This window comes from Marmota monax, unplaced genomic scaffold, assembly GCF_021218885.2.
Source record: "Marmota monax isolate L192 unplaced genomic scaffold, Marmota_monax_Labrador192_F-V1.1 WCK01_AAM20220418_F8-fsc00092, whole genome shotgun sequence".
NCBI classification, from domain to species: Eukaryota; Metazoa; Chordata; class Mammalia; order Rodentia; family Sciuridae; genus Marmota; species Marmota monax.
This window is the reverse complement of record NW_026692583.1, coordinates 3,567,715-3,589,713: the sequence shown is the minus strand read 5'-3', so window position 1 is coordinate 3,589,713 and position 21,999 is coordinate 3,567,715. Positions and strand designations below refer to the sequence as shown.

At 40.9% G+C, this 21,999-nt stretch overlaps 1 protein-coding gene across 1 annotated transcript; it reads left to right on the top strand.

The window, feature by feature from the left end:
* The first annotated feature begins 2,195 nt into the window (after window positions 1–2,195).
* Window positions 2,196–21,610, top strand: Ppp1cc (protein phosphatase 1 catalytic subunit gamma). Its single transcript, XM_046446171.2, has 8 exons — window positions 2,196–2,469; window positions 12,851–12,982; window positions 13,894–14,124; window positions 17,198–17,302; window positions 18,754–18,977; window positions 19,186–19,320; window positions 20,243–20,303; window positions 21,217–21,610. The coding sequence occupies exons 1-8, from the start codon at window positions 2,415–2,417 to the stop codon at window positions 21,285–21,287; spliced, it is 1,014 nt and encodes a 337-aa protein (XP_046302127.1). The 5' UTR covers window positions 2,196–2,414; the 3' UTR covers window positions 21,288–21,610.
* The last annotated feature ends 389 nt before the right edge of the window (window positions 21,611–21,999 follow it).

Sequence of the window (21,999 nt, the reverse complement as noted above, 5' to 3'; positions counted from 1 at the left end):
GGGGCCAGCTGATTCACTTAGGTGTGTGCTGGTAAAACTGGACCCTGGAGAGGACAGCAGGTGGAGAGAGGCTGAAGTCCTCCTGTCCTCAGGATGTGGATAGAGGTCAACACACCTGCCATTTTGCATAGGGAAAACCATGGCACATTTACTGTGGGCGCAAGCACGTTTCAACCAGTCATCCCATCTGGTTCCACAATGATGCTATGTCTAATGTGTGTCAGGGCTTGTGACAGCCTCTGGGTCTTTGCTATATAGATTTACTGAATACAAAACAGGGCTGTGCTTCCAGGCTGTCCTGAGTTCCAGTCTTGCTCTCTTATTTCCTAGCTGTGTGGCCTTCAGCAATTAGCCTCTCTGTGCCTTGATTTCTTCATCTGTAAAATGGGGTGCTAGGAATAGTACATACTCCCTGGGGTTGTCTTGAAGATGCAATGAGATAATTTTTGGCACACAGTAAGAAAATGAGTTCAGTATTCTTTTCTTTTTTTCCCTGACACTTATCAGAAGCTGAAATTTTTATTTGCATCTTTGTTTATTGTCTGTCTGGCTTACCAATGACTCTCCATGAAAGAAAGGCCTTGTCTGACTTACTCAACCCCTGCTTCACCGCCCAGAACAATGTCTGGCACAGTAGGTGTTCCATAACTATTTGTCCACGTAGTGAATCTCGGTCTTTCATACTCCTGCTCCAAATGCCATAGCAATGATACACCCTGCCCGGGAGGAGCCCAAGGTCTCCTGGAGTTGGGCAAGAGCCATCGTGACCTCCACAGGCAGATGTTCACAGCAGCGCTGGGCACCAATCCCAAGAGTCATCAACTGGGCTCAGTGCCTTGGGCTGACTTCGTGTGACTTCTGGTGGGCACAGCCTTAGCACGGGAGAGCGAGTTGGTGACTGGACAGTGGAGTGTGCAGCTGAGGAGTCAGGGGAGCCCTGAACCTCAGCAGTCGAGGGTGAATGGATGCCCAGGTGGCAGTCACCTCGATGGCATCCGGGAAAGGGAATCCGTGCATCCAGCGTGTCTTGAGAAACAAAATGAATCTCTCCGCGGAAGGAAGGGGCTTTGTAAAGCAATGCCGGAAGAAACAGATAAACGGAAAGGTCAGGAAAGGAAGCAGATGTGTCTGCTCAGCGTGGGCGGCACTTCCAAACCCAGCCGAAGGCGACGCGCAGCCCCCGGGGGGTGGCACAGTTTGGGGGCCCCCTGGAAAGGGACGCATTTGGAGAGGCTGAGGAGCCGGAGAGGGACGCACCTAAGTTCCTCTGGTAGTCTGCAGAGCCCGGGACCCGCCTGAACAGCCTGCCTCCGTAAAGTCGCTTTCCTCTTCCGCCCTGGGGCCCCGAAGCGCGAAATGTGCAAATTCTCCTTTTATCTGCTGCACGCTCTCGTTCAACTTGGCTCAGGCTGCAATCAGGGTAACCGTTCCGATGATTACATAACTTTGCGAGTTCAAGAAAGATAATCCAAAGATAGGAATGACATTTTATTTTAGAGGACGGGTTCCCCCCACCCCCCAGGGGTTCCAGAAGCGCGCGCACACAAAAGTGATATTCAAGCACCCATATTCCCACCACTCACAGGAACTAGCTAACATTTTGGCATATATGTGTGGGTGGTAGTGAGGGGTTGCTTTTCTTTTCTGTTTTTAACTTAGCCCCCAAATAAGTTTTTCTCTCCCCCCAACATCCATCGTATCAGAATTAAAAATACGTCAACCTACTTCTCTTTATTATCATCCAGCTCCACCTCACCCCACACTTATCTTAAAGGATAAATTCCAGGACCTCCAAAATGCCTCGGTGGGCTCTCACGTGGCCAGGTCTGTAAACCTCTGGCCTCTGCGAGCAGGATCCACCGAGGGATACAATCTCATTCTCACAGCGCACAGCAACACTTCCTCCCCTAGCCCCAACTCCCGCGAGCAACTTTGCAACTCACGCTCCGGCCAGGGGGCCTATTTGTTCGGCCCGTTTGGCGGAAGGATCCCGCGCGCGGCAGAGACGCTCAACCGTCTCCTCCGCCTCCCGCGCTCTGGCCCCGCCCCCTCCTGCGCCCTGGCCCCGCCCCCTCCTGCGCCCTGGCCCCGCCCTCTCCTGAGCCCTGGCCCCGCCCTCCCCCGCGCGCCCTACGGCCCATAAAGAAGTCCCGGCCGGGCCGCTGCACTCCCCCGCGCGCATCCGTGCGCCGCCCGAGGCTGGCTGAAGAGTCGGCGGCCATTTTGTTCTTCTCGTGGTTCCAGTAGGGAGAGAAGGAGGAAGTAGGGAGCGGGGCGGCTGGGGGGTGACCCGCTGCGGCTGCTGCCACCGCCGCCACCACCGCTTCTGTGCTCGTGGCGTGGGAAAGGAGGTGTGAGTCCCGGGCGCTAGCCGGCGGCGGCGCCGCTACGGGAGGGTCGGCGGCGGGAAGGCGATGGCGGATATAGATAAACTCAACATCGACAGCATCATCCAACGGCTGCTGGAAGGTGAGGGGGGTGGCGGACGGAGCGGCGCGGGCGGCCGCGGGGGCTCGGGGCAGGGCTCGGAGCCGGTTGGGCGGGCGACGCCGCGGGACCGAGCCCCGCGGAGCTGCCGGCCGGGGCGCCGCGGCGGGAGGCGGCCGGGGTCCCCCCGCCCCGCTCATTCATTGCACCGGGACGCAGCCGCCCCGCTGCCGGGAGGTTTGAAACTCCGCTCCCCACCCCCACGTTTCCCGCCGCTCCGCCGCGCACCCGGCCCGCCTGGGGGCAGCGGCTGGGGGACCCGGCCGGACCCGCCGCACGGCGCGCTCCGACTTCGGTCCGCGAGCTCGAGTTTCCAGTACTCGTCCTCGCAGCGATTCGACCGTGTTGTGGGCTCCACCGGGCTCGGCGGCGTGATGGAGAAGTGACTCCTGTCCTGCTGGCCTTTGCTCTTTAATCTTTCGCCGTTCTGAGCTGGAGGGACCCGTGTCTTGCTAGTGGGCGACGCACGTTCACATTTCCCGGGGTTGTGACACCCCTTCCCCTTCGGCCCCCACTGCTGTTAAGTTGTCCGACCCTGGCGCGGTCTCCGCGCTCTTTTCCTGAACGTGCCTCCCGACGTGAATCCGGCGGTGAGGACAGTGTGGTCATCTGGCCAGCGCCGGGTTCGTGATTATCACTGTAATCACAACTCACGCGTCTTCAGCGCTGTGTCAGGAATTCTTTTTAAGCACTTGGTTCAGTTCTCCCGACAGCCTTGCGAGGTAGGTGCCTTTATGCTTAAAAAAAAAAAAAAATTAGAAGAAACTAAGACACAGAAACGAAGTCGACCAAGGCCACACAGTGACAGCAAGGTTTCAAACCCAGGGAGCCAGGAGCTAGAACACCCAGGGTCGAAAGGAGGAGGTGTCCATGGTAAGGAACGTTCAAAGCGTTTAGTTTTGGCTGACCTGAGACTTGTGAGGTGCTTGGCATTTGTTTCTTAATGAGATGGGAGAGGGAAGCTGAATTGAGCAGCCCTCGGTTCAAGACAAATGCTAACCTCTAGCAGAATCCAGGCACGTCGCCTTCTTGATTTGGACACTTGATGATGTGACCTGGCCGAGTTTTAACTTATTTTGCCTTTATAACTCTCCTAAAAATATTGTTAGGTTATGCTGTGAATCATGGAGTTGTGAGCTTGAAAGGTTGGGCAATTCTATGAAGTCAAAACAAAACTGAAAATGTTTTCTTCTTTTTCTGCGTATTTTTCCCTTTTGTACTTTATTTTTCAAAAAGCACCCCCCCCCCCCCCAAAAAAAAGAAAGAAAGAAAACTCCACCTAAATACTGTTAAGGACCCCTGAAATGCTCTTGAAATGTTGCTGCTATTTGTGGGTGAAAACTTTGTAATTCATTCAGTGCTTGGCATTTACATAAGAACCGTATCTTTAATACTAGTTAATTCAGTTGTTTATATGAGGTAGCAGTTGGTCAGAAACCGATTCTATGTTTACCATAGAAATGAACTTTTCATTGAATATTTTAGTTCTAAATTTTGAAAGTTTGCACCTCTAGACAAGGATATGATGAGTGGGCTTTGTTTCTCAGAAAACAGGGGAAATTGGAATGTATGGATTCAAAACATTGGAACTTTTAAATTATGGTTTGCCAGTCTCATTTCACTAATCTTTGAGATCATGCTAGAAAATTTGCTGGGTAAATTGGTTCATCTTTCATTTCTTAAGAATTCTTCTTTTGTACTTAAAAATCAGATTTTTAAATATTGAAATTAATATAGGAAGGCAGTGCAATTAAATGCCTTAGGAATAGAGAGCTGCATAATATATGTACTTAAATTCCTTTTTCCTCATGGATGCTAAATTGGCAGAGGAACATTTGAAGGTGATTGTTGAAAATATATGTTCCTACAAATTAGAGGATATTGATAATTTTGTAATTTGGTAATGTTCCAAAAGTCTTTTTCCCTAAACATTTTCAGTAAGAATTAAGTGATTCTGAAAAGGAGATAATATGATTTTTGTGACCTTGTTAGGCTTTTATACACATTAAGAATTGTTAATCTTGAGGACTGTATAAACTAATTGAGAAGTGACTCAGGAATAGATCTGAAAAGGTAACTCAAAAGTGAAGTCTTATTTAAGAAGAACAGCACATTGGTTTAGTTTTTAAGCACTTGCAGCTCTGCAGTTCTTTAAACGAGGTAGCTTTTTGCAGAGGCATCACCTCTGCGACCCACTTTGGCAGCCTTTATCCAAGGTCTTCCTTGCTGATGATAAAAGCCTTGAGGTTGTTACTCCTTAGTATAGCTGGTATTAGTTAACTGTTGAAGTAACTACACAATAAAATTTCGGAGATTTGAAGAGAAAATACACTATTGATTAGTCTGATACTCTGATGTATTTCACAGAATGGAGATTTTGGGCAGTTTTACTTGTTAAACCCCCCTGGGAGAAGAGATGGCTGGCTAGTGTTTTCTTGCATTGCAGTAGTTGAAACTCACCCTGGTTTACAAGAAGCATCTCAGCACTAACAAAGGCCATTGTCTATCTGCAAGGCTGTGCAAAAGACTCTACTTAATTGCCTGACTTGCTTTAGTGATTTAAATATGACCTGTGCCCAGGCCATGGAAAGTGTTAACCAGTTTAATCCTCTGATCCCAGGGTGTTCAGATACTCTGAAACTCCAAAATCATTTAAATGATCAGTGTGTTTGACTTTTGGTGGAATATGAAACATGTTCATATTACAAGCAGCAGTTCCTGGACCTAAGCATAATAAAGGACAAGCATAATGTTTTTTTAAATATTTTATTTTTTAGTTTTCAGTGGACACAACATCTTTATTTTATTTTTATGTGGTGCTGAGGATGGAACCCAGCGCCCTGCGCTCGGCCAGGCAAGTGCGTGACCGCTTGAGCCACATCCCCAGCCCCAAGCATAATGGTTTTTAAAAGTTATTAAAATGCTGAGGAAAGAAAACAAAAGTAGTCTTTCCTAATGAACACACAGATTGTTGACTTTTTTTTTTTTTTTTTAAGCACAGCAGATGATTTGAACAGTGCCATCCAGTTGCAATTTTCTAATTCCCTAACTGTTGTGAGCCCCTGCCCTCTAGGGTGTCAGTTGAATGTCACTGTATTGCGTAGGAGGCAATGTACTCTTGGAGATGATGTTCAGCAGCAGTTCAAGACTCCTGTGGTACTGGGGATTAAACCACTGAGCTGCATCCCAGCACTTTTAAATTTTTGTTTAAAGAGCCTGGCCTTGAATTTGGGATCCTCCTACCACACAGCCTTCCAAGGAGCTGGGACTATAGGCATACACTACTGTGCCCACCAGAAGACTTTTTTTAAAAAAAAATCACACAATCAGAAGGATTGCACTTCTCATGTCTTTACTTGTCAGTAGTAGAAGGCAGCAGTGAAATCTGAAGCATCATTCAGGTCATTCTGTTGTATATGGGGAGATGGGATACACTGGAGCAGAAACGAGGCATCCCCTTAGAACCAGGGAAAGGGCCATGGGCCCAACCATGCTTATTCAATGGTAGAAGCTCATAAGTCTTTGAAACTACATCCTTTTGTGACTTGTGACCTGTCCTACGAAATGCCTATCTTGATGGTGAGGATTACTGACCCTGGAGCAGGGAAATGTTTTGTGTTGTACAGGCTCAAAGTTTCATTTAATTTATAGTTGGGGCTATTCATAGTTATGAAGGAGATAATACTGTGGATGAGAATTGCATTGTAGGTGAGGAAACTCCAAAGTCTTATTCAAGATAAATATGATTGATTTCATTTCCTTGGAGCTAGAAATCTGGGATAAGTTGTGTTTTAGGATCAGACCTCTTTAGCTGAAGCATGGGTCTTGACGATTTATATGAAATCTTTAGTTTTTCCACTAAAGTAGGATCTAACAACATCCCTTGTCTAGCAGAGAGTGGGTGTCACTGATGTTAGTCTTAACAGCAATGGAAAACTGAAAATATAGGAACAAATATAGAGTATGTGCTCTGAATTTTATTAAAGTGTGCTGTTAGCCTGTGAAATTTTTTTTTAAATTTTTTTATGAATAGACTTCCCCTTAGGTTTAGAAAACCATTGAGAACAGTGGACAGTGTTTTACAGCTCCATCCTGACTTAAGAAAATTGTGTCATCTTAAAGCCTGAAGTACATGTAATATCAGCAGTTACAGTTGAGATGGGAGGGTGTGGTATGGAAACAATTAAAGTGGTCAGAAAGTGAAGGTCTGCCTGCTGGAGATTTTGCAAAGAAACCAGAAAATTCTTGATAACATTTTTATGGTTTATGTATTTTGAAGAAAATCACATGGTGATTTGTAGGAAAGCTTAACGCTACAGAGATTTAGGATTTTGTGATTGGATTAAGGTCTCTTCCCTCCCAATCTGTCATAGATACCAGTCTGTATCATGAAGAAAATAAAGAATTCACTGAAGTAATATGTGACTTGGGGAGGGGGGTGCTGGGGATTAGAACCCAGGGCCTTGTGCATGCAAGGCAAGCACTCTACCAACTGAGCTATATCCCCAGCTCTATGACTTTATCTTTTTATTATGGCTTATTCTTAAAATTGCCGCCAGCTTGGATAGGATTATCTTAAAACAGCAAAATATGTTGAGTCACTTTCATACTGATCATGCCATTCTTAGGTTCTGAAACATTATTCAGCTGGGGCTCTTTCTTGTCTACGTGCTATTCCTTTAATATGACATTTCAACAATAAGCACCTTTGTGTGACAAGGAGAATGGCTTTTTTTTTTTTTTATTCCTCATAAATAAGCATTAAATGGCAGTGTAAAGTAGTCTTAATTTTCTTCCATAATTTCCATCTCTTCCTTTGTTGCTGGGCTACATGAAAAGTTAATTGCTGTTTTTGAGACAAGGCTGGCATTGCAAATAATTTTTCTAGTTTCAAGATTTTTTTTAATCAGTTTGGTTTTGATAATACTGTGTGAAAGTTTTTTGACCTACTGAAGATAGTGATTTACCAAGTAGAAAGATGTTTTTACATAACAGTGTTTGTTATTAATAGCCGAAATGCATTTTCCTAAATCTCCCTTTCTAGCCAGATAAAAGAAATGCTTGTACTAAAACGTCACATTTTTTTAAGCCTGAATTGGATTTATAGATAGGTAGGTAGGTAGATAGATAGATAGTTGTGTATGGAGACAATATCTATCTTTTATTTATTTTTAAATGATGCTGAGGTTCGAACCCAGTGCCTCACACATGCTAGGGAAGCGCTCTACTACTGAGCCACAGTCCCAGCCCCTGAGTTGGTATTTTAATGTATTGATCAGTAATGTATACATGTTCACAACTTTGTTTCTTTTGTGCTTGGCACTGAGATTTCTGGAACACTTTTCAACCAGAGAATGGCATTCTTACTCATTGAACATTCAGTTGTTGAAAATATTTTACTGTTTGAAGTGCTTACTTAGGAAGTTATGATGTGACAACCCCTTGAATTTTCTACCTAGGGTCTCCTTTTTGTGTAGATTTCTGTTGTGTACAGAACACAGGGATAGTTTTAAACCTGGAAGTGAATATTGATGTTTATTGAGCAGAGCTTAGATGTTTATAGTTTTCTTTGTAGCCCGTAGCAGTAAAATAGACATTTGAACTCTCTTGATATTGTTTTTATTTTTATTATTATATATTTTATTTGCTATATTGGGGATGGAACCCAGGGAGTTCTACCACTGAGCTTCATCCCAACCCTGTCTTACTAAGTTGCCCAGACTGACCCTTAATTAATTATCTTCCTGGAAGTGGATGGGATTAAAAGTGTATGTTGCCTTGCCTAACTGGACTTTATCTGTTGAGAATGTAAAGTTCATGTGCAAAAGGACAAGGTTTTTCCCTATTCTGTTTCCAGGGTATTCCCAGCCTCTAACTCAGTCTGGCACATAGTAGGTGCTCAGCAACTATTGTGTTGAATGTTTGAAATATAGTAAGTATTAATTGTCTTAAACAGTCTCTATAACTAACTAAGTGCTTCCCCATTTGTAAGAATGCATTATGGTTTTATATCCCATAGCAAAGTTTTGAGTTATAACTATATTGGGGTTTGGTAGTTTGTCCTATAATAATTCCCTTGTTTGGAAGCTTAAGGTAGAGGGGTGATGTGGAAGCACTACTAGACCTAGAGGCCTGGTGTCTTTATAAGCTCTGGCCTTGAAACTAAATTCCAGCCTCCAAAATGAGATGATAATACCTAACTTCATAGCATTGTTGAGAGTGTTAAATGGCAGTATAAAGCCCTTTAGCACAGCATTCAGCAGAAACAAGTACTTAGTAAATGTTAACTACAATTAATCTATTTCATGGACATTGCAAGTAGTGAAGTTGATTTTTATGTTACTGGCTGATTTGACAACTTTTAGGAAATAGCTAAATTCCTACAATTTTAGGAAATACCAAATGGTGCTGCCAAAATCCATTCAGAAATCCTTTTAAAATTTCAGAGTAACCCTAGCTACATGCAGTGGTGCATCCCTGTAATTCCAGCAACTTGGGAGGCTGAAGTAGGAGGATTGCAGAACTAGGCCAGCCTCAGTAATTTAGCGAGACTCTTGTCTTAAAATTCTTAAAAATGGGTATATAGTTCAGTGAAAATGCTTCTGGGTTCAATGTCTAGTTCCAAAAACAAAACAAAAAACACCAGAGTACCCCTAAATTTTCATGCTTATAAAAAAAACATACCAGTAAAGTCTGGTAAGCAAATTTATTCACTATTACTTTGTAATTTTATTTTATTCGTATTTATTTTTGGGAGGAGGATACTGGAGATTGAACTCAGGGGTACTCCATATATATATTTTTTTTTTGTTTGTTTGTTTGTTTGTTTGTTTTTGGTACATTATTTATTGACAGGGTCTCACTGAGCTGCTTAGTGCCTTACTTTAAAGTGTTATTTTGTTTTTATGGTTTTTGCTAGTTGAAAGTATATAGTCTAGAGTATATGTTAATTCTGAGGCTAAAGTCATTAGTACTCAGATTGATCCAGACTTCATACAACATTTTGAGCACCTGCCATGTATTAGCACTGCTTGTGCACACTGCATAGCAAGACCATTGTCCTGGGATTTATGTTCTACCAGGGGAGTCCAGGTGAACAGCAGACTTCACTGGCAGTTATAATCCAAAGTACTGAGTGGGTGGGTGTTATAAGAGCAGTTCAGAAGTGTGGTACAGGCTGTGAGGGGAAGGAGATACGAGGAACAGGCTCTTCAGGGTGAAGGGAAGTCTGGGTGGAGTCCTGATTTACCAACTGGTGGGAGATGGTTTGGCAGAGTCAGTCATATATATATATGTTTTTCCCTGGGGTATTTGTGGGGAATCCATTTGTTATTGTAGTGGGGGAATGCATCTAATCTTCACTTCTCATTAAGAATAATTTTAAAATTCTTAGTAGTATTGCTTTTTAGTAATCTCTGAACTTTCCTCAGAATATATAAAAAAACAGTAAGAGAATTAAAACTCTGGTAAACTTATGTTTAAAGGTGGCAGTAGGAAGCTTCCAAAGCCAAGAAAATTTATTTCAGCTGCATTGATTTAATCTGATGGCATTACTTATTTTAACAGCAAAGAGTGGGCCACTCATTCACAAGTGTGGGACTGTGCTAAAGAAAATTCACTTTGAAACCAGAAGCTACTAGGAGTTCCCTCCTAGCCAAAAATAAAGTTTCTTGCTGGGCAGTCTGCCCGTTTCTGGCTAACTTGTGGAATCACTAGTGATTGGGATTTTCAGGCCAGCAGTGCAGGATTGCACTATGTTTCACCAGGAATGTGTGCTTGTACGTGTGTGTGTCTGGGCAGAAAAAAGAAACTTGTGGTACTTGTGCAAAAAAAGGGGGGGGGGTTTGCTCATTTGCTATTGTATTACATATGTGTCTTCTTTGTATCTTCCTTCAAAGATTTTTATCATAGTTCTTTCCCTCTCATTGCTTCTTGTTTTATAACATTTTTTAATCAGAAGCTGTCAGTCTTTTGTTTAGTTATTTATTTTGTAGTCCAAAGTAAAATGGTTTGCCCAAACCCCTAGAACCAGTACCAATCCAGAAAGTTTAGGATCCTGGCTGGCTCCCCATTTTCTCTTCATTTTATGCTTCAGGAGTTTTTCCTTCTCATCCCTTCCTTTCTTATCTTTCATTGAGAAAAATAACACCACTGTACACAATGCCATTTCTGCTTCACTTGTTTCTTCAGAGAATTCAGGGTTTCAGTGGCTGCTAGGCTGAAGGATGGCTTCACCTAGGACAATATCTCCCAAATCTGGGTTCAACTCTTGTAATGGGAAAAAAGATTCTTAATAGAAATCAAGTTTTTTACTTAGATTTTTCTTATTACCCTGTATTACAATTACTTAGCTATTTGTGGAACAAAACTACACAAACTGGCTAAACTTGTTGCCATTATTCAGCTTTTAAGCCAGTGCTTTTATAATTTTGAATACAAATGATGCCTCCAGAACCAATAACATTTAAATTATTAACATGATTTAATCTGATGGATTTTGCGGTTTTGCTTAAACTAAATCACTTGATATTGGGTTTAGTGATGGAAAGATGCAGCCTTAATTTCTCTTTAGTCAGGTCCTGTATTTTTACTTTAATTTTAATCCAGACACTACCTGTGTGCATAAGTCTTTTGTACCAAGTATAAAAACTTGGACTCAAACACGTTGAGGTTAATCAGGCTGTGTATTTCCTCAGACTCTGCCAGCAAGTCATTTTGCAGGATTGCCCGTTTCATGAAGGGGCCACTTCATCACTGTAAAATTAAGGTACATTTAGCAGTTCAGTGCTATTTAATCTGTATTTAAGGACTTTCTAATCTGTTACAGCTGGAACCAAAAGAAAAGTTTCTCATTACTGCTGCTCCCTACTTACTGATAAACGAGCTGTCACAAGGCTTCCACTTCAACAGTGAGCAGAACTGAGGGCTCTAACTCCGCATGTAGGAGTTTAGGATGCTTGTGTTGTGGGATTTCTTTCTCCCACTGCTTTTTCCAGATTTTATCTATTTATTTTTGGTAGCAGGGATTGAACCTGGGGTGCTTAACCCCAGCCCTTCTTAGTTTTTGAGACAGAGTCTCACTAAATTGTTTAGAGCCTTGCTAAATTGCTAAGGCTGGCCTTGAGGTCCTCCTGTCTCAGCCTTCTGAGTTGCTGGGATTACAAGTGTGTGCCCCTGTGCCTCTCCCGTTGCTTTTTACATGTTAAGATGCCCAGAAACCATTCTTCCAGCACATACTGACATCCTTCACCATATACGCATGATTATAAACATGAATTCAGACCCAGACATTGCATAAAGTACGTACAGTGAGCCTGTGGCATGTTTGGAGAGTGGGGAAGTAGGATGGATTGAACCCAAGGGCACTTTATCATCACTGAGCTATGGCTACAGCCAGCCCCACTCCCCTTTTTTTAATCCTAGGATTGAACATGGGGGTACTTAGCCGCTAAGCGACATCTTTGGCTTCCTTTTTTCTTTTTCTTTTTTTGGTAGTTGTAGGTGGGCAGATGTTAAATTCTGAAGTCCTAGATTCTGATCAGGCATTAAAGTCATGCTCTTTATAATACCTTTATTTTATTTGTTTATTTTTATGTGGTGCTGAGAATAGAACCCAGTGCCTCAAGCATGCTAGGCAAGCGCTCTACCACTGAGCCACAGCCACAGCCTTCCCTATCCCTTTTTGAGGCAGGTTCTCACTGAGTTGTGTGGGCTGACCTCGGATTTGCCATCCTTCTGCCTCAGCCTCCTGAGTCACTGGGCACCACTGCACCCAGCCTGTGGCATTTTTTTAATGAGATGAAAACAGCACATACACTTTTCATAGGTAAATCAGAGACCTTTGAGATCCTCTGAAAAACACTAATGGGTAGAAAATTCTTGAGTATTTCTCACCCCACATTTTAAAATAAGCAGTTCTTGGGACAAATTTGGTAACAGTGAAATCTGTCATTATTCAAAATAACTATTATTACTGTCATGTTAGCAAATGCTAATTAATTTATAAAGCTGGAGAAGATTGGTGACTTAAAGAGCTGCTTCAATGACAGGCCACAGGCAAACAGGGCTTGGAGGTGGAACTATGGTAGTAAAGAAAGACCCTTAGAATCCACACACAGGTGACTTGCTTAGGATGCTGTTGAGGAGTCTTAGTTGGTAGAGGAGATGCAGCTAAATTCTGAAGTCCTAGATTCTGATCAGGCATTAAAGTTATGTTATAAGTGTCCAGAACATCAAACCTGTCAGAAAGCTACTTAACCATGTTTTCCCCCCATCTTTATCTAAAACTTCTCAGATTCTTAAAATGATTTGTTAAATTGTATTTTGATTTGTTGGGCCTAATTGAACTCTTTCTACCCTACAGTGAGAGGGTCCAAGCCAGGTAAGAATGTCCAGCTACAGGAGAATGAAATCAGAGGACTGTGCTTGAAGTCTCGTGAGATCTTTCTCAGTCAGCCTATCCTACTAGAACTTGAAGCACCACTCAAAATATGTGGTAAGTTTTGACACACTAAGTCATCCTGGGCTACAGGGATGAGTCGAGGACATGTTGATGGCCTTGTATTAGCTAGTAGAATCAATCCTTTTTATAACCTGGAACTACGTAAATAGCTTTACAATAAATGTCTCTAATAGACTTAATTTACTTAGGTGTGCTTTGGATTTTTGTAGATTATTTCACTGAAGGAATATAAACATCGCAAAAGAAAAAAAAATGAAGCTAAGAATTGTGGAGAGCTCTAAATTACATGTGTCGGATAATAATTCAAGTGTACAGCAACACTTATACCTTAAAAAATAGAATTTGCATTTGTGCTGGATTTGTCCTTATACTATTATTCATAGCAAAAGCAGATGATCTATACACACTATAAAACTATTAATTTGAGTAATAATAGATTCTCTAGCATATTTGACTACATAGATAAAACATGATGCATGTTTTTAAAGTGAAGTACTCTTGGTGACTGTCTGGCTAGGAGGACTTGACAGCTGAATGTAGTGGTGAGTGTGCTTTAATTCCTTGGGAGCTGTGGCTTACTAGGAGCTCAGAGCGTCTGTTGACATGAGTACCCAGAGACTCAGCTGTCGAAGATCTGCCAACCTGAAAGGAAAACCATGTTACTTTGCTCGAAGGCATGGCAAAGCATAAAACTCTTTCCACAAAGTAAATTCTTAATTAGTTGAACTTTATGTGAGTTCTGGACACATACATAAACTTAAGGTTTTTTTATTACAGTTAAATATGATACAAAATTGAAAATTAGTGTATTGATTGTCACTTTAAGCTCTTATAAGAGGTCAATACCATTGTGCAAGGAATATCTAAAGAATGCCTTTTAAAAGCTTTGTTAGTGAGTTGAGCTGTGCTATGGTGACACTACTTAACCACATTCTTGTCTCCAGGTGATATCCATGGGCAGTACTATGATTTGCTTCGACTTTTTGAATACGGTGGTTTCCCACCAGAAAGCAACTATCTGTTCCTTGGGGACTATGTGGACAGGGGGAAGCAGTCACTGGAGACTATCTGCCTCTTACTGGCCTACAAAATCAAATATCCTGAGAATTTTTTTCTTCTCAGAGGAAACCATGAATGTGCCAGCATCAATAGAATTTATGGATTTTATGATGAGTGTAAGTACTTAAATTAAGATTCTTTGTCTATAACTGAACTGTAACATATGAGTTTAAATTCAGTGTTGTAATCACACTCTTATTTTGTTAACTTGTTTTTATCTTAGTTTTTTCCTTTCTTGGGGTAGAAAAATGATGTTGCTAATGTAGTATAATTCTTTCAGACTGGATTCTTTTATATTTTTATACTGAATTTTATGTTAGATTCTTTTTATGATGAGATGATCAGATTACGAATTTATGGTCACACTAGCAGTTTCGTTAAGATAATTGTTATAAGGGCTGGGAATGTAGCTCAGTGATAGGAGTACTTGCCTAGCATGTGTGAGGCCCTGGGTTTGATCCCTAATAGCAAAGGGGGGAAAAAAGGATAATTTTTGTGAATATAGTAGTCTCCATACAATTCTGAGAACCTTTCTAAATAGATAGTTTCTGTAACAACCATATTGAAATATGATTTCATTCCGTGAACTACATCTAGACAGATGTGTTTTGCCATTCTTTTCTTGAAGTGAGTTGACAGTTGTGCAGCTGTCACTGAAACTACTCGTTTCCTTTGTGTGTCTAGATCTGCCTTTTTCTAGAGAATATTTCATGTAAGTGGAATCTTGCAGTATATAAATTAATTTGCAAAATTTGTGTTGTAGTTGTCTTTTTTACTGGCACATCTATACTTAGGAAAGATGGCATTTGCTTTCCTTAAAAAAAATACTAAAATAAGAAAGCAAAATACTTAAATGGTTTTTAAATTTTTTATAATATTTTACATGATCAGTTTTGTGATCTATTCTGGATGGTTTATTTGATGCACTTTCAGCTGATTATTGACAGAAATGAGATTCTTTTTTTCTTAATTTTTTTTTTGTAATTGTAGATGGACAGAACACTTTTATATTATTTGTTTATGTGGTGCTAAGGATTAAACCCAGTACCTCACACATTGCTAGGCAAGTGCTCTGCCATTGAGTTTCAGCCCCAGCCCCAGAATTGAGATTCTTAAAGCGTTGTAAATTATCAGTTGGGTAGAGGGGTTTTATTATTGTTTTAAGCAAACAAAATGTCAAAAAGTTTGAATCATTGCCTCTACTGCCCTTTTTTGCTCATTTCTGCCAGGAGAGGGCTCAGGTTGGGAGTGAGGGGTGATTAAGGAATCCCAACACTTGATAATGTAATCATGGGATCAGTGAAAGGTCATCATCATGACCCTCCCCGCCCTGGCAGTCATGACCTGTAGTCTCAGAACATGTTTTCCCATCTCAGTCATAGGAGGGCTACTGAGCTGGCTCATTTGGATTTCACAGACATATATACTACTTTTTTTTTTTCCTTTAGTGATGCTGGGAAAGCTGAAGTATCTATTGTTTGGTCAAACAGTAATATTTATTGGTCTTTTTCTGATACCAGAGCTGTCTCCCTACAGTAACAGGAGACTATTACAGCTTCTGGCTCAGAACTTAGGATCTGGAGGCTTGAAGGTGTCTTAGCAATTACATAGGCTACACCTTCGTGGAGCCATATGGTCTTAGTGGTCTTCGGGTGGTCTCAGGGAGGAAGTGCAGAAAAGAGAAAGCAGTGATCCTGGAGCTGGAGATGCTTGAAGGTAATAAAGGAAGAAAACTAAACAGATTGTTTAAAATAGAGGAGCCGATAAAGACAGCAAAGAAATCAGCAAGAGAAGCTGGAGTGTGTTGAGCGAAGCTGTCTCTGAGACGGAAGAGGATTAGTCAGTGGTGGCAAATGCAGCATATAGGAAAGGGAAGAGCTCCAGGGAAGCTAGTGTCTAATTGTTCGGAGACAGGCTTCAGTGGAAAATGGAGAACCACATGGTTTTATAAATCGGGGGTAAGACAGTCTGGCCTCCGTTTTTATTTTTTAGTTATCATCCTCACTATCGGAAATTGGATTGACTATGCACGGATTCCCCTTCAGCCTTTTGTAGGGAGAAATTTAAGCTTTCAGAACCCTCTAGTAAAGGAAGATACAGAACAGGCAATTAGTAGTCCCAAAGGGCAAACCATGGTCAGAGTTCTCTCCAGTTATCAAGGAGCCAGGAATGGTTAAAAGAGATAGCCAGGGTTCCTCTGTGGAGGCAGAAGTGACATATTTGTTGGGTTTGCATTGCATTTCAAGCCCTGTTTAAAATAGTGCTACTTGATTTGTAGTAGTTGAGGTTGAATGGTATGGTTCAAGAAATCTCTTGCTTGGGCCGGTTAGTATACACTAAACCTTTAGATGTCCCTCTGTTCCCCAGGATAGGGAAGGAAAAGAGACTTGAGGACAAACTGTTAGTTTAGGAGTAACTAGAGTTGTTGTGTATGGTAGGACACAGGAGGTAAAGGCACCCCAACATTGGTACATCTGTGACTAAGTCTTGAACTCAACATTAATTTTCAAGTGCTTAAAGGCATACTTCTGTCAGTCGCACTCTGAGTCCAGAATGTGTGGAATACCGTGTTCTGATGAGGGATCACCACCATCCTGTAACCTCGATTCTCTGGGGAGCATTCTGAGTTGGGATAATGTTAGGAATAGGTGCCCTGAAGTACCTACGTCTGTTTTCTCCTATAATCATTGTGTCTCCTGCTATAGTAGGTGTTGTAGTTACCTGCTCTCCGTAGGTTTTCATGGGAAAGTCAGTGTTAGCTCTCAGGTTTCCTCTACGGGAGACGCTGGTGATGCATAAAAAAGATGTCCGTGAATGCCTATAGGAATAGGATCTACCTTGTAGGTTGAGATTGGGCAAAACAGACTAGATCTCAAACAGAATTGATACTACCAAATAATTGTTGGGATTTGATGGTAATCCTTAATCATTATTCTCTGGAATTCTGATTTCACATTAATATAAAGTTTTAAAATATTTTATGAAAATGTGAATCATTGCTTACAGCTCAGAGATCTCTCTGTCATGGACCTGTATATTCAATCCTCCTAAGGCCCCCTCCAGGAGATTTTTAATAAAAGCATAGTTTTGCTTGTTTAAAAGATAATCAAAACTTTTCTTTGAGGGAAACTGTTCTGAGAGAATGAAACCAGAAAACGGCAATCTCTTCAACCATCTAAATTTTCACAGGTAAAAGAAGATACAACATTAAACTATGGAAAACTTTCACAGACTGTTTTAACTGTTTACCGATAGCAGCCATCGTGGATGAGAAAATATTCTGCTGTCATGGAGGTATGTGGGCTGGTTTTTATTCCAAATAGATTTTGATCCCTTTTAAAAGGTGAACACTGATGTCACAGGTTGTGGTTGCATTGACTTCTTATGTTACATGCCTATTTTGTTGCAACCAAAATCATTAAAGCAATTGATTTTGTTACAAGGAATTCTAGACTTCAACAGTTGAATTTGAAAATAGTAGGTCAGAAGGTATTTTTAAGCATAAAATGAATGACAGTTGATTTGTTGACCCTTAGATCCTCTATAATGCTGAAAATGTGAATAAATTTCTCTTGATCTGTTTTTGATCCTCTCTGAACCTTTTCTTGGTTACCTCCCCAAACCCCTGCACTTTGGGCACTGGGAATTGAATTCAGGGGAGCTTTGCTACTGAGCTAGAGACAGGTTCTCACTAAATTGCTGAGGCTGGCTTCAAACTTAAGACCCTCCTACCTCTGCCTTCAGTGTAGTTGGGAATTCAGTTGTGTACTACCACACTCAGCTCTGGCTTGAATTCTAAAAGCTGTTTTGCTTTGCTTGGTGTTTATGCTATGTATGGTATAATTCAAGTAGTAATTGCAAAGAGGATTTCTTTTTGTGTATGATCAGAAATTAAGCAGCCATCAAAGGGTCAACATAACATTTTAATTGAGGTATGATCTCTGCCCTCTCATACTTAAACAGAGGTGGGTCAAGTTGGACGTGAGATTTTGAACTCAGATGAGAATAGACTACAACTTAGCAGTTCTAGTATATATTACTGTCTTTGGACAGCAGATATCCTAATGCTGCCTTTCACCTGAATACCTGCATCTTCTGTGCCCAGTCATTATAAGTGATGGTAACATCTAGTATACACATCACTCTGTATTTTCATCGCTTAACCAGGGAGGCACACAGAGCAGTAGTTTCATAAATCACTGAACTCTTTTTGGGAGGTCGAGGGGCATATCAGTGATCAAACTCAGGGGCACTTGATCACAGAGCCACATCCCAGTCCAATTTTTTTGTATTTTGTTTAGAGACAGGGTCTCAGTGAGTTGCTTAGTGCCTTGCTATTGCTGAGGCTGGCTTTGAACTCATGATCCTCCTGCCTCAGCCTCCTGAGCTGCTTGGATTACAGGTGTGTGCCACCATTCCTGGCAAAGTCACTGGGTTTTAATTTTTACAAGGTTGTGTATGTTGAGTTATACTGTGTACTGTTGAAATACAGTATGCCCTCCAGATTAGTGCATACAGTAAATTCCAGCACATATGCAGATTAGTTTTTGGTGCTAGGGATCAAACCCAGGGCCTCACAGGCTAGGCAAGCTAGAGTAATTGTCTTGATCAAATCTGAATAAGAACATAGCCATAGATTTAGTTTAAACTTCAGTGTCAGAGTTTTTGAGTCTATAGACCAATTGAACTGAAGTGGTAACATCAAAAACAGTTCTGCTGTTTTTTTCTTCTTCCTCATTTAATAGGTTTATCACCAGATCTTCAATCTATGGAGCAGATTCGGCGAATTATGCGACCAACTGATGTACCAGATCAAGGTCTTCTTTGTGATCTTTTGTGGTCTGACCCCGATAAAGATGTCTTAGGCTGGGGTGAAAATGACAGAGGAGTGTCCTTCACATTTGGTGCAGAAGTGGTTGCAAAATTTCTCCATAAGCATGATTTGGATCTTATTTGTAGAGCCCATCAGGTATTGATTTTGAATTTTACATGTACACTTAAGCGCATGTGTGTGAGCACAGATTCTCCTTGTTGATTTTGGTGGGTAGGTATTGCTTATTTATACAAAGTGTTTCTGGAAACAACCTACAGAATATCAGGCTCAGTGGGAAACTGAAGAGTGGTTTTACTCACTTAAAATTTGCATCTACTTACACTGAAAAAATTTTCTCTCCAAGGTGGTTGAAGATGGATATGAATTTTTTGCAAAGAGGCAGTTGGTCACTCTGTTTTCTGCACCCAATTATTGTGGAGAGTTTGACAATGCAGGTGCCATGATGAGTGTGGATGAAACACTAATGTGTTCCTTTCAGGTAGAGCATGTTTTTAACATTATTCCCTATATTAGTATGAATTATACTGATTTACGAAAAAAATAATTGCTGCTTTCTTCCTACTGTTCATTCATTTTGAGGAGGCTAGATTTTTATTCTCCCATAACCAGGGTCTGTCCTAGTTGAGTAATGTGTGGATCCCTTTTAAAGGGAAAAGAAGTGTCATGGAACCTTTCCCCTAGTTTTGAATTTAACTGTTTGTATTGTTCTTACCAATAGATAAGAAATAATTCAGTGTGTTAGCTCCTTACACCTTTTAAATGGATCTGAAACCATACCACCAGTGTAATGTTAGGCTAAAACTAAGTCTCCACTTGGTGTGAAAATAGGAGTAACTGCGGTGTGCTGGGTAATTACTTAGTTCAACCCACTTTTCTCTCGTTTAATTTCTACTGCACTTTTGTTGAAGTACTGTCCCATCATTTGGCCTTCACTCAGCACAAAAGCATTATTTACATGTGAGCGTCTGCCTCAGTCTTTTTCTCAATTGCTTATTATGATAAACATGGCCAACTTCAAATTGACACAGTCAGAAACATAAATATAGCCACCAAAATCTTGTGGCAGTAGCCTGTTAAATGAATTAAAACAATTCTTTTACCACTTTGCAGAGGGAACTTGGAGCTCCCAGAGATTTGTGCAAGGATCTCAGGGGTTTGAGAATTTGTGTCGGTAGTGGTAGCTAGAGGCACTGCAGACTTAGAATTGTGTTTGTTCATCATGCATTTTAAGCCATCTTGGTTGTGCTAATACATGAGTGAGGGTTTCCAAGTTGTTGGGCCAGGTTTAAACATCCAGAAACCTTTTTGAGCAAAAGATTTGAATGAGGTTTTTAAGCTTATGAAGATTTTATGTTGAGTATATTTCTTAAAATGCATTGTATTTTTTTAAATCTCTTTAGATTTTAAAGCCTGCAGAGAAAAAGAAGCCGAATGCCACAAGACCCGTAACACCTCCAAGGGGTATGATCACAAAGCAAGCAAAGAAATAGATGTCATTTTGACACTGCCTAGTTGGGACTTGTAACATAGAGTATATAACCTTCATTTTTAAAGCTGTAACGTGTACTGGTCAGCCTGCTCAGATAGATCTGTGTTTGTGGGGGCCCCTCCTTCCATTTTTGAGTTAATGAATGGCATTTGCTGGTTATAACAGCAAATGAAAGACACTCCACTCCCAAGAAAAGGTGTTTAGTTTAGTTTTGTTTTTTTTTAATATTCCTTTTGCAAACAACTTTAATGATGGTGTTAAAGCTGTACACCCCAGGACAGTTATCATGTCTACGGGGTAAGTGTACAATTGATCTTTTTTAAATTCAGTACAACCCATGAATAATGTAAATGCTCATTTTCCTTAGGATATAAAGAGAGCCCTAGGGTGCTCTGAATCTGTACATGTTATTGTCATAAAATGCATACTGTTGATACAAACCACTGTGAACATTTTTTTATTTTAAGATTTTGTTTCAAAGGGATTGCTTTTTCCTCTCATTGTCTTATCATGTACAAACTAGTTTTTATAGCTATCAACAGTAGGAGTAACTATCTCAACCTTGCCAGCATCACTGGTATGATGTATATTTAATTAAAGCACACTTCCCCTACCGTATACTTAAAATGATGATTAAAGCCATTCTTTTAAATGTTTGTGACTCTTTCCTAAAGCCAAAGTTTCTGTTGGAAAATGTATTAACACGCCCGTAAAAACAGGGTGGCATGGTTGTGCACACCTGCTGCCTCCTTGGAGATTCAAAAACAGGTTTTTGATTTTGAATAGCAATTAGTAATATAGTGCTGTTTAAGCTATTAATGATTAAAGTTAATAACATTTTGTACAATTTCCATATAGTCTATTCATTAAGTAATCTTTTTACAGTTGGATCAGGCCTGAACCCGTCCATTCAGAAAGCTTCAAATTATAGAAACAATACTGTTCTATACGAGTGACCGATTATGCTTTCTTTGGCCTACATTCTTTATTCTGCGGTGAAGTTGAGGCTTATAAGTCAAAACAAAGGAACTAACTTGCTATCCACCAGTTTATACAGAACTCACAGTATCTATGACTTTTTTAAACTAAGATCTGTTAAAAAGAAATCTGTTTCAACAGATGACCGTGTACTATACCATGTGGTGAAAATGAATTCAGACTTATTAAATGATGAACTTGTTAAATCTGCTCAGTGTCTATTTATCAGCACAGTACACACAGAAAACTGTTGATGGCATATTGAATAGATTTTAATGAATAAATTGCTCTGGAAACCACACTTTTCATTTTGGATTGTCTTCCTTCACATAGTCTGTTTTCCAAAGGTGGGTTGCGATGTAGTTGCTGTGTGTTTTGAGTACTAATCTGGATAAAACTGCATTTCTGTAAGTAATGAGGCAGAGCTGTCCTGCACTACTGTTTGGGGAGGTGAGACTTAGTATCTGTAGTTTTCTTATTGTTTGGGTTCACTTGAACTTAACAGGTACATTTAAAAGCTGCTTTATTATGCTTTATTATTCTGCACAGTTCCTTGGTCTCTTACCCTCTGTAACTCCTGTGGAAAACAATGTGGTGCCAAATGTTTTTGCTTGCAGTGCTGGGGTTGAACCAGGGTATGCTATCACTAAGCCACATCCCCAGTCCTTTTTATTTTGAGATAGGGTCTCT